Here is an 18,315-nt window from a genome sequence, read left to right as displayed (position 1 = left end):
CGAGCAAAGCCGCGCACGAAAAGCTAGTTGATCATAAGGCATTGATTTCTTACAGAAAAATTAATCAACTTTGCTATACCTCTTTGTTTTCAGCGATACTTTTTGAAGTGATACTATTCTAGGTGCGTTGAGAGTAAAATTTTAACGTTACTGGCAATACCGTCACGTCATGGAGTAAGGCGACGATTTTGTCAAATCTTCCCAAAGAAGATTTACTTCTGACACGTGTGCTCGGCACACAATCTCTTTTTTTGAACATTTTAAGTGATTTAACAATAAGTCTGTATGAGCAGATAAATAGCACAGATATATTCGCATTTTGTACATGATTTTTGAATTTGTTTAATCATCTATCTGAGTTATTAAAAACAAAAGAAAGCACTATGATTAGCTAGGCTTTTGTTCTACATTCGAGATCATTCTACCGATGTCTTACATTGCAGAGTGAATGTGGATAAAGAACCTACGATACTCCGAATTCATATGTGTGATTTTTGAGTTTCAGTTGAGATAGTAATTAGAATATATTGAATATAATATTTGTGTATTTTAATTTGTGATAAATAAACAGTACTTTAGAATATTAATTTGTATTAGGGTGCTATTTTAAATATTAACTTATTGTTTATTGTATTATATACTTTCCTAAACATGTACAAACGAAATATAAAACACCTAAATAGATTAGCATTATGTTGAAATATGTTATTAAAAGAGTTGAAAACCCAGTACCTACATACTTGCACATTTTTGCCCATAGTTTATCCATGTCTAAAACTCTGTAATCCATGCTAATCCATACTAATATTATAAATGCGAAAGTAACTCTGTCTGTCTGTCTGTTACTCAATCACGCCTTAACTACTGAAGCAATTTGCATGAAATTTGGTATAGAGATATTTTGATACCCGAGTAAGGACATAGGATAGGTTTTATCCCGGAAATCCTATGGGAACAGGTTTTTCTTTGAAAACGCGGGTGAAGCCGCGGGCGGAAAGCTAGTATATTATATGGCTCAGTAAACAACAGCTTACGTGTCAAAATGATGACATTTTGAAGTCCATTCGTGTAGTCCGTGCTCAGTAACTGAATTGAAAAAACTTCCTTATTTACTTAAGCAAAAGCGTAAAATATAAAATGGTTGTAGCCACAGCATAATTAACAATTTAATAGAATAAGAGACACATAAAGCAACATTATGGCATCAGCTACAAGGAAGTTTTAATTAAAATTTTTAATACTGTACCCAGCTGCGCACTGAAATGGTTTTATATCTTGGAAAATAGGGCTCCTTTTAGACATAGTAAAACGTTAATTGCAAGAGTTATTTTATATGGTATTACTTGATTTTTAATCTTGTTATAACGTGAGCATTTACAATTTTATGGATAATTTTAAGATAACCTTTTACTTACATTTTGTATTCGTAATTTATAAAGCATTTCTACTCAAAATAAAATTGTTGAATACAAACAATTTAATCACACACACGCAAACCTGTATTTTAAGCTAGTAATTATTCAACCTAATAATTTTTATTTATTATATTTACTTCATTCAACAAAATTTTATGTACTAATTAATACATTTCAGAATCATCCATATCCTTTTCTAAATAACGACATCAATAATACGAACAATCTAACATACGTAAAAATGAGCACACACTTTCTCAAGTGTCAAACGAATGAGCACACTCAATCAAGATTGCCAGAGTGTGGAGTGACCCTCAATTTATACCCTTCAAAATGCTCTGAATGAACCTGATTAGATAATATAAGATTTATTTGCTTCCTGCGAGGTTACGTAATTACGCTTTTTATTTGCTTTTGTTAGGGTTCCGTATTCATAGTCAAAATCAGGTATCAATGGAATCCTGTTAACGAGACTTCTGTCTGTTTGTTCGTCTGTCTGTCACTAAGCTGTATCCCATGATAAATACACAGTTGAAATTTTCAGAGATGATGTATTTCTGTGGCTACTATAACAACAAATAATAAAAAAAGATTAAGCAACGATTAGCACGGTTACAGATTCGATGGATGATCAATTTGATTGTAAATAAAATTTAATATTTAAATATTTCAGTAAATAAAATATTTCAGGACAATTTTGCTGTCGCTCTTTAACTTATTTATACAGAACCCTTAGTCGCAGGCCCTACTCGCATTTGACCGATTTTTTATCATGATGTGTTCGCGTGTACGTCAATCAAGTTTTGTTTCAGCATTTGCAACTTCCTACAAAGGTAATTTTGATAGATGGTGCTTTTTCTGAGCTAAAGCTTTAATGTATATTTTGACTGTTACTACCTTTATGTTGAGTTTGGTATTTAGTGCTTTATGGCATTCAAATGCTTTATTATCCGGGGCGAAACTTTTTATATATTTTTGTTAATAAACTGTATGTTAGGTTTTAATTTTATTTCCTTTTCTGGTACTTATATATCACTGTTATATGCTTTATTGATGAAATTAAACCCTTTATTTACCTTTATTGGTTATTCGATAAGATTCTCGAATAGTTATCACAAGTATAAATAAAAGTCATTTCTTTAATAATTCAATTTATTATTAATAAGTGTTAGATACGTTGGTCGCTACACGTGTATGTTCTGAGCAGAATTCTTGAAGATCTTAATTGAGTTTGCACTTTTCTAGACATTTACAGAATTCAATTATATGACAGAATTACAAGGTATACAGTAGTGTAGATTCAAGGTATTTTAAACAGCAAATCCGACAAGAAATTTCAGTAGCATATTCAAATTATTAAGTTGTCCCACTGCTGTCCCACTGTTTGGACACTGGTCTCCTATGGCAGCGTGTCGGATTATAGCCGGGTACAGGCTGGTCAAGTTCGGGTTGGCAGATGTCACTTCATGTCGTCGAGCTTTTGATTAGGGTGCACTCACACACATCAGTCACCGTCACGGCACGTCACCGGACAGGATTAAAAAAAAATATGTATCAATAGTTCTAGTATGACTCTGTTCCCACACGACAGTCGCCGGCACGAAATCTATCAGTGACGTCACCGGTCAGGCACGTCAAATAATCTTTCCATACATGTATCATACTTTTATCCCCACTCACCCGGTGCCGTCACGTCTCAGTTCAGTCAGCGTCGTGCTACCGTCAATAATTGCTACATGTTCTCTAGCGTGACACACGTCTAATCACTGACTAACCTGATGTATGTGTTCAATGATTCAGTCAAACCGGCGACGTGACTGACGGACAACATGACGGTGACTGGTGTTTGTGGATACGTACACAAACCGTCACCGATCAGTCATCGGTGACTTGACGGTGACTGATGTGTGTGAGTGCACCCTAAATTCGGCACGTCGGTTTCCAAACGATGTTTTCCTTCACCGCTTAGAGCAGTGGTGATGATTGCAGTAGTGGTGGTGATGAGTGGTTGATGTTATAAACATGTGCAGATAAATTGAATAATCAATTTATTTACTGCACGCCCGCCTGGTCTCGAACCCTGACTTATCAATTTGAAGTCCGAGGTATTTGTTACCGAGCCACCACTGCGTTTCAATGTAATGTTTTATGTAAATAGTACAAATCTAAAAAAAATGTAAATATTCTCTAAAAAGCTCTTTTTTCATCAAAAATAACAAACAATAGTTGAAACAGTAGTTAAATCGCAAGACACACGAGGTAAAAGTACAAAAGAACCTTTAAAAGGGGTTTTATCTTAAACAACTATGCAAAAGACAGTATTGTACAGTAAAGTTGTTTTACTTTTATGTAACAATAGCATTAAGTAGTACAGAATAAAATAAATATAATGTGTAATGAATAATGTGAATTCTCGTGACATCATCGCATTACGATATAAACTTTAATTAATATGGTTAAAAAATTAATAATGGTATAAAAAAGTCGCTGCAGTCTGTACCCATTTAAGCTTTGACCTTACTTAATTCTTGAAACTACGCCACGTATTTTGATGCGGTTTGAAAATCGAGAAAGAGTTCAGTGTATAATAAATAATAAAACTTTCCTGGGGAACCACCAATCCATTGGTGAAATTCTACTACCACCTTCAAAACGAAAAAAGGTGCAATAGTGTTTGAGTATATCACGCACAAACAAACAAAAAGCTTTGTTTTATATGTAGTGACTATAAATATGAAACATCCTATGAATGCCATATTCGCGTGGGCTCAATACGCTGATTCGAAACACGCAATCAATCTTCAAACTTTGGTGAAATAAATCATACTCCATTTTCATAGTGTCTAGTATGAAGTGGCTTTATGTTTGGATTGACACGCTTTAATACTTGTGCCATAGATAATATAATACTAGATATACTAGTTTGCGTATTCAGGTAATCTTTGAAGAAATATTTCGAAGTTTGTTTAACATTTTAGATTGAATAAAACACGAGTTGCATTCCATTTTAAGTTGTGGATATGTAATATTGATAGTTATTAAGCCAAACAAGCTCAAAATAAACGACTTAAAATAACCACTTAATCTAGAATCCACAAGACAGAATAGACTAGCAAACATGATTACATTAACTGCGCCTGCAAGACTAGCGTTCATCAGATTTCCTTCGCTTTGAGGCATAACCCAATAATGGACATCCTTGTTATAGTATATATTTAGAGCAAACCCTTTTGACGTGTAAATTTAAATATTATTAAATGTAAAACGACTGTAGAGAAATTGTGTAGAGGAATTTTGTAATATGCAACGTGTGAAATTGAATATGAATTTGGTGCAATTTTCATATATTGTTTTAGCGTATTTATAGTATAAAAAAGTCGCTGTAGCTGTCCGTCCCTATGCATTAAATTTAATTCTTTAAAACTACGCATCGGATTCAAGAGGAACGTTTTAGTATATTACTAGCTTTCCACCCTCGGGTTCGCCCCCTTTATCTAAAACCTAATAAATTATATACTAAAACCTTCCTCTTGAATCACTCTATGTATTAAAAAAACCGCATCAAAATCCGTTGCGTAGTTTAAAAGGTTTAAGAATACATAGGGACAGAGAAAGCGACGTTTTATACTATGTAGTGATTTGTTAAGTTTTCTACAAGTCGGGTGATAAATTTTCTAAAATCTTAGAAGCAACTCAAGTGAAATATTTTTTTTTTTTGATGTTTGTTTTAGAAAATAATTATAATTGTCAATTGATATTTTCAAATTTCATATCTAGTTTAAACCTTATTTTAAACATTAATATTAAAAACCTGTATTTTATAATATTCTCAGTAGTAATAATTTCACGAAACGTATTTTTAGGAATCGTGAGAAGACTTTTAAAACTTATTTTTGTCACAGAATGGCCCTCGGAATATTGAAACTAACTAACTCAATTTATATTTTATAACGTTCCATGATAACGAAGTCAAATGTCATTCATAACTTAAAAATAGAAAAATAAAATGTGTTTATTTAATTTTTAAAAGATGACCGAGGGAAATTTTGTAAATAAATATTTTTTAACAAAAAACAAAACTTCTTTCAAATTGTCCGAATTTACGAATTTCAAACGGGACCTTACATTTAAAAAAGGTATCATCAAAATAAGTTCACCTAGTTGATAGTTTTGTGGTAACAAACCCAAAAAAATACAGTCAATTCTCAATCAGAATCTTCTCTTTTAGTCGGTAGAATAAGAATATCTAATATTACCGTGTGTGTGTGTGTGTGTGTTTATTGTTTATACCACAGATAATAAAATACTAGATTTATTCCATAAATATTCGTTCTAAACATTAATAAAACAAGTAATATATCATGATTTATCAAACTCGTGCATTTATTACAATTTCAACTTTGGCAATAACTCGTTAGTTTCACATGTTCTAGCAAAAAACTTCTAGTTAGAATAGTTTTTCTCACTCTCCATACTTTATTTTGTCGAATTTGGTGCTTTTTTAACAGAACTAAAAATAAATTAGATTTGAATTTCAGTTCTGAAATGTATTTTGGAAATCGAATTTGGATTTTAGTCTACGAATACAGATAAACAAGTTGATATAGAATATAGGTCTAATATCTAGTACCTATAAAATATTATATCTATGCTCTTTCTTTCCTTAAATGGTTTTTGTATCGATGGTTTATGATTGATTTCAATGTATAACGACGATTCAAAACACTTCTTTCAAGAAGATTAGTTAAATAAAGAAAGAAAATACATTTATTTATATAAGTTTATATAAAAAGGACGTATGGCACTCGGGGACCGCCGCGGTAAAGCTATTGCATAGCATGCCTTCAAGCCACACCACCGTGTCCGTCGTAGTGGGGAGCGTGAGGTTTTTTCGTTACGGAATTTCTCGATTCGGTCCCCGCAAAGGCTCGCGATAGAAGCTATGTAATAGCTTAAAAATGTTTGATTTTGAGTATGCTCAAGGACTTCAACTTTCACTTGAAGTAAGCTTACTTCAAAAATTAATCTATTTAAAAATTTAATCACGATTAAAATTATCGTACTAACATATCTTCTTGATAAATCTATGTTGCATTAATAAATAATAAAATATAAATTTAATAAAAGTAAAAAATTGAACAAATTTTGCATTGCGAGGCATTTGATTGTTATGAATTTCTCAGAAATACTTCAAGATTGAATAGCATAAGAGCTAACCGTATTTTCTTTAAAACCTTCTGATTTCTTATTAATTATGTTACGTTTACTTCAATGCGTTGTAATTTATAGTAATGGTTATGGACGTAGTGCTAAAATAGATTTACAGTATTATTTTGTAGGGTTGAAGGATATATATGCTATTATAATAATAATAAAATCGAATAAATAATTTTGAAATTTAATCTACTATATAAAAATAAGTCGGGTTTTCCTTCCTGACGCTATAACTCCAGAACGCACGAACCGATTTCCACGGTTTTGCTTTCGTTGGAAAGGACTCGGGCTCCGTGAGGTTTATAGCAAAGAAAAGGTGTCTTTGGTGGCGAAACGGAGTTCGCCCGGTTTGCTAGTACTAAATAAAAGTCACTATGACTAATAACGTAGAGTAGGTGAGTGAAACTACATTTTTTGCTAGTTACGAAGGCACATGATTCATGATGAAAAGTTTAGTTTTGCGTTATTTATAATATTACAAACAGTTATGTACCAAGTTTTTGCATGCCATTTTCTTTAATATAACTGTTATAGGGCTGTAATTTTTTTATTCTTAACATGGTGTTAATTTTCTCCAAATGTTGTTATAGTTTCAATAGCAAATGCTCTAAGATCAATATCAAAGTCAATTTTATTTTCTCAGTTAAAATTCTTGTTTTTCAAATGACCTCTCTGCCTATAAGAAAACCAAATACTTTATTGAATTTTCGCGTTTTCTCTCAAGCAACTTTATAAAGGGAAATAAAATATATGAGATCTAAAGCTGAAGTCAAGAAATTCTTGCATGAATTGGGTCAGAACTGTTCGTATAATGTTTATCTGATGAGAAAAGGACAAATAAAATTTAATTAAAATATTTATTAAACATAGAACGGCATATAATGCTTTGGCATGCATTGGAAATTAGATATATTTTACAATATATTATACTAGCGGTCCGCCCCGGCTTCGCCCGTGGTACATATTTACGTTTTCTCTACATAAGAACCATCCTCGTACTTCAAGGAATATAATAAAAAAAGAATTATCGAAATCGGTTCAGCCGTTCTCAAGTTATGCGCTTACCAACACATTTTGGGATTCATTTTTATATTATAGATATAGATAACTACAGTCGTTTATTTTTAATTTACAAACCAACACATATTTAGTCAAATTTTTTCTTTGCTTGTGTTTTACAGTTGTAATGAGAGATAATTCAGACAAATTGTCTTTAACACAAGAAACAAAAAAAAATGACAAAAATCTTTTTACAGTTACAAATATTTATCAAAATATTTCGAAATTAGTATGTCTATCAGTTCATTCGATACAAATACATATTCATAAATACAAATTATTCCCTTAATATTATTTATATATGTATAGATGAAGAAAATAAATTATCTCAATATCTAACTATATTAGTTCGTCGAACTTTTCGTGTTATATCAATGTCACAGAAACTTGCTGTTGCGAGGACTCGAAACTTTGACAAATTAGTACGAATATTCCTTATTTTATGGACGCTTTCTCGAGTATATTATATTAATAATAGCTCTCATATTTTACGAAATATTTTAATGTTTCGCTCGTTTATCACTTTCAAGTTATATATATAACTATAAGTTTTATTTCGCTTCTCAATTATGAATATTATTGTTTTCTTTTAACTTACGTAAAAAAATATTACTAGACATTTCATGTAATAATCAGAAGCTTTATTTATTTTTATTATTACTTTAAAAATATATAGTTAACGGTGATCCATCGTTATATAAGTAAAGTAACTATTAATGTTTTGTTTATTATTCGTATTTTATGTTTTAATATCAAATTTATTCTAGAATAGAAGTAAAGTTCTAGAACTTTACTTTTATGGGAAGGCAGAATAAAAAGCGAAGGTGTCATTTATCTTATTAATATTTAAAACCCAGCAAAGCCAGGACAAGCGGCTTGTATTTGTATAAAACAATAACATCTTTGACCCTATTTCTCCCAAGGCAGTATCCAAAACTAAATCTCACTGTCACAATCGTGGAATCAACTCTAAAACAAACAACGCAGTTCAATCATGATTAAATTCGAGGTGCTTTGCAGTTCACTAATATCTTATTTGCTTTTAACTATAGTTGGGGAACGAATAACTAGAAACTTGGACTCTATGGTTTAAAATTTAAATCCCGACTTCCTTATAAAGTTTATCTTCTAGGTAAATAATGACCAGTCATTTGGAAATGACATATGACTATCGTATGAACTGGTAGTATATTCAATGAATGAAGACTTTTCGTTTATAACATCTATTTTCTACTATATAATATACGTCTTATATTATAAACGTGGAAGTTTGTGAAATTCGTGAATAAATCCGCGCGGTACAGCTAGTAATATTATAGATGCGAAAGTTTTTAAGTTTGTTTGTTACTTCATCACGTAAAAAAGTCTGAACCGATTTCCATGAAATCTGACACACACATGTGAATGTAGCTTGGATTAACACATAGGATAGTTTTTATTTCGAAAATCCCACGGGAACGGGAACTATGCGGGTTTTCCTTTGATTACGCGGGCAAAGCTGCGAGCGAAAATCTAGTACCGTAGCTATAATTTAGTAAAAATGACTCTCCTGACCTCTTGTTGGATATATGGGCCAGAAGATTTCTTTCCCTTTTTACTGTTCAATTATCTTTCACAGGCTATTAGCTATCTGCGTCTTGCAAAATGTGTTTTTATATTAATCTACACCGTGAATTGATACTCTACTACCTCGGCTTTACTTGCCATGTGACAAAATAAAAATTATCTTTCTGATAAACATTTTATTACAAACATATTAAATAAAATATAGGAATATTAAATGATTATCCTGAAAGATAACAAAAAATAACTTTGTCGCAAAAGTAAGTCTAGTATAACGAAAAATAATCTTTTCAAGCATAAATTCGAAATATCACAGACTCAATTCATCATACAACATATTATGTACCTACTTATAGTGAAATAATTTCTTCGACAAACTCTTCCAAAGTTCCATCAATTATTATCTTATAGAGTAACTTCGAGTCACAACGTATCGATTTAACAAGTTATTATTTCAACTAAGGCATCGCTAACTAATACCATCAATTGTTTAGTAAGCAATAACTAACAACATATACATAAATAAATAGCTATATAGGTATCTAATATTACATTTAAGAGTATTTGTTTTGATCGATCAACCAAAATCTTTTATATTATTTTACGAAAATATACTTATGGTTTAGTAGAATGAACAACAAAATCAGTTGTTGAAACTAAAAGGGACTATCACGTAACAAGGGACGTTAATTAGTCGTATCAATTTTCACATTTAGCCGCCAAGGTAATGAAAGGTCCGCCATTAATATTCCAAAATTTAACGGGCAAATGGTACACCTGTTCTACCTACGTTACCCTTTACGCCCTACATCCGTAATCCATTATCCCAATACAGAAATCCACAGCTTATAAATAATTTCCTTTGTCCACAGATAACAAATGACGCGCCAATAAACCGCCGTTACAAGCTGTCAACGTCATATAGCTGTCAACGTCATAAAGATGTCATTGTCAAGCGTGAGATAACTACAGATAAGAAAACAAGATGGCGCACGACAAGGGATGGGCGGAATATTTTCAGAACAGCTCTCATTCGGATTTCAAACCCAACGATGACATTTATCCAAATGGCCTAGATGTTCCCGCAAAATCGAATTTCAATTTCTACGACAATCAGACTTTGGATGTTGAATATTATTCGAATATTACGACAGATGATTATTGTTCGTCAAACCATTCGCACGTCTATTTAAATATTACATGCCAATTCCCTGTGAATTATGCCGAACCTATGTATGGGTAAGTAAACATTTTTACTTAGAATTTGCTGTACAATTTCAAATTATTAAAAAATATCACATTGGGTAACATTTTCAAGATGTGATATGATATATATATTATATGTACACGCCGAACTTTTCTGGTTTTTTTTCTTTTCATTTGATATACAAATCAAATAGTGGTATTTTATGAAAAGTTTTCTTATCCATTAAGACAAAAACTAAAGTTTAATTAATCACATTTTGCCAACGACAATATGATGATAAATGAGTTAGAAATTAGTACCTATAACCTAATGAACAGAATACCAACATAAGTAACCTAATCCTACAAGTGCCTTAATGTAATTTTACATCTTACAATAATAACATCGAATTAATATCTGCAATAACATGATAAAATTGTGATTTATTTTTTAATAATTATTGAGATAGAGCTCCTGAATCTACACAATAGAGTTTAAATAATTCCAAGAATTTAAACAAATTATCATATTCGTAGTTCTGTCTACGTGTTTTTTTTTTCAAGGAAAAATGTTCTGTTCGACGTGTTACGTCAAACCAATTAATGTCCATTTCTTCATTGCCTAAAAGAGCCATTACAAGAATCCCACGTACGATTTTTTAACCAAAATACCTTCTTTCCTTACAGATACATCGCGCCGTTCCTCCTAGCAACCACAACTGTAGCGAACACGCTCATAGTGGTGGTTCTATCCCGACGTCACATGCGAACGCCAACCAACGTGGTCCTGATGGCGATGGCCCTTTGTGACATGTTCACGATGCTATTTCCGGCACCCTGGCTCTTTTATATGTACACATTTGGCAACCACTACAAGCCGCTCAGTCCTGTTCAAGCGTGTCAAGCCTGGCATTATATGAATGACGTAAGTTATGCTTAATATATTAAAATCTATATGCCCTGGGGTGCCCCCCCCCCCCCATCATGTCATGTCTTTAAAGTAGTATTCTAGTATGGGAAAGTTTTGGTACCAGATGATCAATAGTTCTGTCTTTTTCCACACTGGAATTAATACTGCTTTTAGACATGATGGTAAAGCCCTGAATCTCTAATATAATATCATATATGTATATTGGCTTTTTTCTATAAGATCCATAGAAAATAGAATAAAACAAAGTCTGACGTTCGAGACAGTATAATATTATCACAAAAGCAAAATTTTCGTCTATCATCTTAGTACTGTAATACATATACGATTTCTTTAGACATCTAGAAAATAATAAAACAGCCAAAAACAATAATTAATTAGTGAATCAATAGACTGTTGCTTAAGGAAACCATAAAATTGTGTTCCACTTTGCAAATTAGAATAAACAGTCTGAACCCATAAAATATTCTGCTGATCATAAGTGGAAAGGTCGTCAGAATTTTCAATTTCAATATTTCTCAAACATTTGCCCATCATTATAAAAATAATTAGATTTATTGAAGCGAAACCTTTACACTAAGCGTTTTCTTAACTTTTTTATTCAAGCATCATTTAACGATATCTTCCTAATGTTTCTTGTTTCCTTGTTTTAAACGCTTACTTTGTGTTGTCTTTCTATATTACCGGAATAGTCTTATTTGTTTTTGGGCAATTTTCTATTTCAAAGTTATCTTTCAGTTCGCTAAAAGTATCAGCCATTATATTCTACAGTAGGTATATTTCTTAAAAACTAACGTTTTCTATTAAAGTGAAACTTTTATTACATCGTCTCAAACTGTTTGGTCTGTGTAGCGCATGTCGCGTGTATCGCGGCTGCCGAGTAGGTATACCTACTCGGCAGCCGACCGTCACGCGACATGCGCTACACAAAGCAGTGTTCGGAACCGTTCGAACAGTTTCACTTTTACCGTGGTTTCATAAAACCACACAACATTTTTTTTTTATATTTCAATTTCAAAAATCTAATATTTCATTTCAAGTAAGTTTTATATTACACTAATAAACTAAACGCTTACATCATGCAGATACGGTAAAATAAACAATAAAACCTACTCACTTTCTGAAAAATATCCATAAAAATCCTTCCATCTCTCTGGCTATGACATTTCATAAATAGAATTAATAAAAACAGCTTAGCTTGGAGGAGAAGTCATAAATTTTTCCACGATTAACCCGAGCTGCTCTGAGTCGCCTGTTATCCAGTTTTATCCGGTGAAAACCGGTTCAGTCCGGTTAAGCGAGTGCCATTTGTTAATTTGTCAACGGTTCTTAATATTAGAAATATATGTTAGAATAGAAATACATATATGTTTTGGAATATAAATAAATATATATATATACTAGCGGTCCGCCCCGGCTTCGCCCGTGGTACATATTTACGTTTTTTCTACATAAAAACCATCCTCGTACTTCAAGGAATATAATAAAAAAAGAGTTATCGAAATCGGTTCAGCCGTTCTCGAGTTATGCGCTTACCAACACATTTTGCGATTCATTTTTATATATAAGATATGTTAGTTTATATGTTAGTTTCTTGTTGTATGAATTTAGGCGTAAATGAACAGCGTTATGTTTAATGGTTGTACAAATCTTTACAATACTTGTACAACCATTAATGTTACTTCAATTAAAAAATGGCAAATTAACTTTTTGTAGTAGATAGTATACCTACGTACCTATAGATTGGACTTTAAAATGATTTAATAGATTTTTAAATAAAAAAATCTTGAAGATAGAGGTAGAGACCTATAATTAGAATGTTCATGATTTTTATAACAAAATTATTGTCAGCGAAGCCGTATCTTGTTTTATAGAGTTTCTATCATTATTTCAATAGAGATGATATCCTTTGAATATTACATACTCTAGCAAAAAACTGCCATGAATATAACACTTAATGTTTTCCCGGTTCTTTGAGAAATATCCGACATTTTTTCATTCAATTACGATGTATATATCCCTGAGGAATAGCCATTTTTGGGCAAAAGAGACGCCTTTTATTAAAGCTTAACAAGTTTGTACCTTGTGGGTATAAGAAGATATCTATTATATGTCTTAAAATAGATTCCGTTGCTTTATAGAATGCTTTATAAAAGTTCTTAAATTTTATTGAATTCTAAAAGATATACCTATATTTATATTTATATTCATACTCTTAAAATGTCTTTGAATAAATTATCGCTAGGTAGCGATTGTAGGTACAAATATTTATTTATTTATATATATAAAACCATTCCTACCATTACAGTTTACCCAATGCGATAGGGGTATTAGTATATAACTAACTATACCCAAAGCTGAAAGGTTTGTTTGTTTGAACGCGCTAATCTCTGAAACTTGTTTGATTTGGCCACTATTAGGAGCGGAGAAATGCGGATAAAACCGTGGGGCACTGCTAGTATTAATATCGAATTTTCCAAAGAGCTACGATATTCAGTTCTTGAGCTTGGTCTCTTAAAAGTGAGTAAAATATCTATAACACTATCAGTTTCGAAACTGACCAAGTAATAAAAAAGGGTTCGAAGAACTACTATCTCTAGTACTCGATGATCCACCGAACAGAATGAACATTTATTAAGGATTTACGTTATCTATCTTTACTCTATAAAAATGTCCTTTCCTATCTAACTACCGATTTCCACAGCTAGCTCCCGGCCTATAAAGATACCAAAACAAGTTTCCACTCGATTCTCGAGAGAACACTTCTGCCCATTGTCTCAGAGCGGAATGGCATGATAAGGGCGACGCTGGCAAAAGTTATTATCAATTCTGTAATAGGAATATGACGATATTTTCCGTACATTGAAATATTGTAGAGCTCTGTTCTAGCTCAGCATTTCAACCGATTTATATGTTCCACTTCGTAGCTTTTTAGATTTCATGGTCCGGGAGTTTGTTGTATTGTTATGGAATAGACTAATATTTTAGTTGTAATAATTTTTCTGTTGCTTATGAGGTAATCGATTCATTTATTCAATCTATTTACGTGCGGTTTTATATAATACCAACATTTTACCAAGATCTATACGAATCATACAACTATTTCGATGCATAACAAGAGAAAATTAAAATTATTAGTAATACATGCCTATATGTGACACTTTAAAGGATTTTGGCTTTATACAAATTAAAATTTATATTATTTGTATTATCCCTATCGAACGCATACTTTAATATAACACTTTAATGTCATATACTAGCTGTGCCCCTCGGTTTTACCCGCAGTGCTCCCCTATTGTTGGTGTTAGCGTGATGATATATTTAGCCCATCGATAAATGGGCTATCTAACACCGAAAGAGTTTTTCAAATCGGACCAGTAGTTCCTGAGATTAGCACGTTCAAACAAACAAACTCTTCAGCTTTTTATTATTAGTATAGATTATATAACAATGCTTTACTTGTTCATTAATTCGTCTTTCTTAGTATATTGTTGGTTTTACAAAACTTTTGATTACACTTAATCTTTGATACACATATTGTTTGCGACTGTTTATCTTTGTTAAGAGTATGTTCAATAATCAAGTTTGTATGGTTCCTGCTCGTTTGATATTAATTAATATTCCTTTAGCGAAACTTTGAATAGTTTGTTTTGTAATATATTACATTGTTGATCATTTTATATGAGCTTTAATCATAACTAGCTAGTGACTGTAACTATATTCTTCAATTAAATAAAATATATATCTTTATTTACAAATTTAGGTTTACAAACCATTTATTATGTAAAAATAAAAATGTATTAATATTGAATGATTTATTTTTCATTTAGTAAACACCAACAAATAAAAAGTTTTGACCAGTTAAGCTTAGCTGAACACATAAAAATATCGAAATTTACATCTTCATCTTCATCATATTATACTAGAATAATGTCATAATAGATATTTCATAAATTTTCACAACCAGCCCCCATACTATAATCATACCATAAACTCCCTAGACATTTTATCATTGTGTTAGGATAAAATTTGATACGATAATACAAGCTTGTTGGTATCGCTTAGCCTTAATAAGGAAGTCGCAATACACTGCACCTTAAATTGATATTGCACTTTAACCGACTTCAACAAACAGAGGATCTAAATGCATCGTTATTCATGGGATTTTGAAATTTTGAGAACTATATGTTACTTATATTACAATTGTAATAAAAATCTAAATAAAGTGGAACTAGTCAATTGTGTGTTTCTTTACTATAAAATTCAATTCCATCAAGAAGTAAGACAATACATAGTATAAATTATCTTATTGAAGTGAAAACTTCTTTAGCGGCGTTGAGCACTTTTTCTGTAATGGGCATAAAATCTTAAACTCGCGTCAGGACACGTGACCTGATCGAAAAAGCGTAAGACGGATACCATTCCAAAATATCAAACATGCTCAACGTTAATAATCAAGTTTTCACTTCTGCCGGCACTCCCGGAGTGCAACCCGTCTTTTTTTATGTGTTTGTGTGTTCTTTAACTGCAACTGAATATTTGTGTTAAATTTTTGACCGAAAATTTGCTTACCAAACTTCATCCTTTTTTCTGTAATATTTAAAGCACTATATTATTTATTACAACTTATTAAGAATCATATTACAACCACAATCCCTTTACCTAATCAAACCTTTTTGGGAAAGGCAAAAATAATAATATTTTGTATAAACGCGACACGTTTCAAGGAAGTAGGAATAGCCGTCTTATTATTTAGAAACCTTTGATATCTGAAATGAGATGGGGAATAAAGGCCCTTTTATGTTTGGTCATCTTTATTAAAACGTATTTATTATTAACTAGCCTCCTGAATTCAGAAGAATGTTTATCCCATTTTACCACATGTCTATTCAATGTTTTAGGATTCCTTGTTATTTTATAATATTTTGGTTTATGTAAACCTTATCCCTGATCTGTGCTTATAAATCAAGCAAAATACGAATTAATCTTACCGAACTAAAATAATAACTAAAATATGTATTTTTATCTATATTAATAATTATCCAGATAACTCTTAATTAATGACAAGTCTACCAAGAATAATTCCGCTATAGACACTTGGACACAAAACTTTCAATTTCAACAAACTGTAGTTAAATTGGTTTACCCATTTTGCATATGTACTACGTTTGATTAACCCTAAAAATGTTATGACGGTTCATAGTGCTTCTAGAAGACTATTTGAATTGATAAATGTTTGAGTTTGAGTTTTGTAAATACCAGAAAAGCATAAACCTCACTCTTTAAAACTTTGCGTGCTGAAAGAATATTTATATTAGCTTCCAAAAGGAGTTAAACCTTTAAAAATACTGCATTGTATTCCTGGCTATTGTTCAAAATACAATAGTGTATAGCAGCTGGGTTCTGCTGATATGACGATATTGTACTAGAATTTACTAGCATAATCCTAGCTCTATACATTACTTGGTGGGTAATTGTATCAACATACAGGACAGTAACTGGCTAGTAGTGGGACACTACTAGCCAGTTACTGTCTCGTACACTATCCCACTACTGGACAGTAGTGGGATAGTGTACGAGAATTGTAAACTTAAACATTTATTGAAACTTCTTTAGGCGAATTGAGAGTAAAATGTCAAGGTCGCGTCTTAGCAATACCGTCACGTCATGGAGTAAGGCGACGATATATATATATATATATCTTTCATCATATCAGAAGATTCAAAGATACCAAAATCGTCTCCTTACTCCATGACGTGACGGTATTGCCATGACGCGACCTTGAAATTTTACTCTCAACGCGCCTAATGAAGTTTCATTTCAAAAACGTGTGTAAATTATATTTTCAACCGTACATGAAATATTTTCATGCAAAACGAATACTTGAAAGTTTAGAGCGCGCACGAAATGAGTGTGAAACCATGGTGAAACCTCTTTGTAAAGCTTCGCTCTTGACAATTTATTTTGTATGGCTCAAAGCTTTGTTCCTAACATTCCTGTATGTGTAATATAATGTTATTAATATTCATAAAAAAAATATTAAAAAATTATTATTATTATTTATTGATAAGACATCAATTATTTAATTTTGTCATATTCGGTTAAATAATAATTTCGTAGTCCTTTGGTAGTTATATGAGTTTTTTTAATAATCGCTATTTCTATGTTTAAAAATAAACACATGAAGAAGCATATTATAGCTGCATATCAAAAATAAGACAAAGTTTTTTCTGAGCTTATGAAAAAAACAGGTGAGTAAAAACACGATACCTTATGATACCGTGAATACAGATAAAGAATTTTTGAAGATACTATCCAAAATATTCCAAAGATTTTTATATACATAGCGGTCCGCCCCGGCTTCGCCCGTGGTACCTACATGTTTAAACTATCCTATCTCTCAAGTTGGATCGAACTGCACATGGTGTGCGAATTTTATTATATTCGGTTAAGTGGTTTAGGAGTCCATTGAGGACGAACATTGTGACACGAGATTTATATATATATTATAAGAATAAATATTCCAACAATTCAAATATATTATGTACTATAAATAGAAAAATAACATGCACAAAGGCATAAAGCAAACAATATTCACTTGATCGTGTTTGCTTTAAACCAATATATATGTTAAAAGGCAATATAATTTATTGCCTACATTCTCTTATAAGCCTTTTTAATCTTACGATTGCATAATCCATAACGTTAACTGTATTTTATAGAAATTAAACTGAACTATTTTATAAAAAAAGAGATTAAAAAATCTTTTAAACTCGTCTAGAAAAAGTCTCATCTATTTTCAATTAGAGGTTTTTTTGTTTGTTACGATTTTACTCAAAAACTATTGGATATAATATATTAATGTACTATACATATTATAGGTAGAGAGCAAGATTTGATTTATTAGCTCATCTAAGAAACGTCTGCTCTATCTTTCATTAGAGGATTTTT

At 31.5% G+C, this 18,315-nt stretch overlaps 1 protein-coding gene across 5 annotated transcripts in view; it reads left to right on the top strand.

Moving 5' to 3' along the window:
• The window catches only part of SPR (G protein-coupled sex peptide receptor), a 202,231-nt gene that overhangs the window by 168,198 nt on the left and 15,718 nt on the right, over positions 1 to 18,315 (top strand). For all 5 annotated transcript variants that reach the window (XM_090117202.1, XM_090117200.1, XM_090117204.1 and 2 more), the window contains 2 exons: positions 10,124 to 10,490; positions 11,124 to 11,361. In XM_090117202.1, the coding sequence (XP_089973328.1) occupies positions 10,237 to 10,490; positions 11,124 to 11,361 (492 nt within the window). In that variant the 5' untranslated portion in view covers positions 10,124 to 10,236. The remainder of the gene's footprint in view (positions 1 to 10,123; positions 10,491 to 11,123; positions 11,362 to 18,315) is intronic.

Source organism: Colias eurytheme, chromosome 27, assembly GCF_061535395.1.
Source record: "Colias eurytheme isolate Ceu_HAF_F1 chromosome 27, ilColEury1 Martin Lab GWU primary, whole genome shotgun sequence".
NCBI lineage: Eukaryota > Metazoa > Arthropoda > Insecta > Lepidoptera > Pieridae > Colias > Colias eurytheme.
This window is presented reverse-complemented; position numbering and strand designations above follow the sequence as displayed.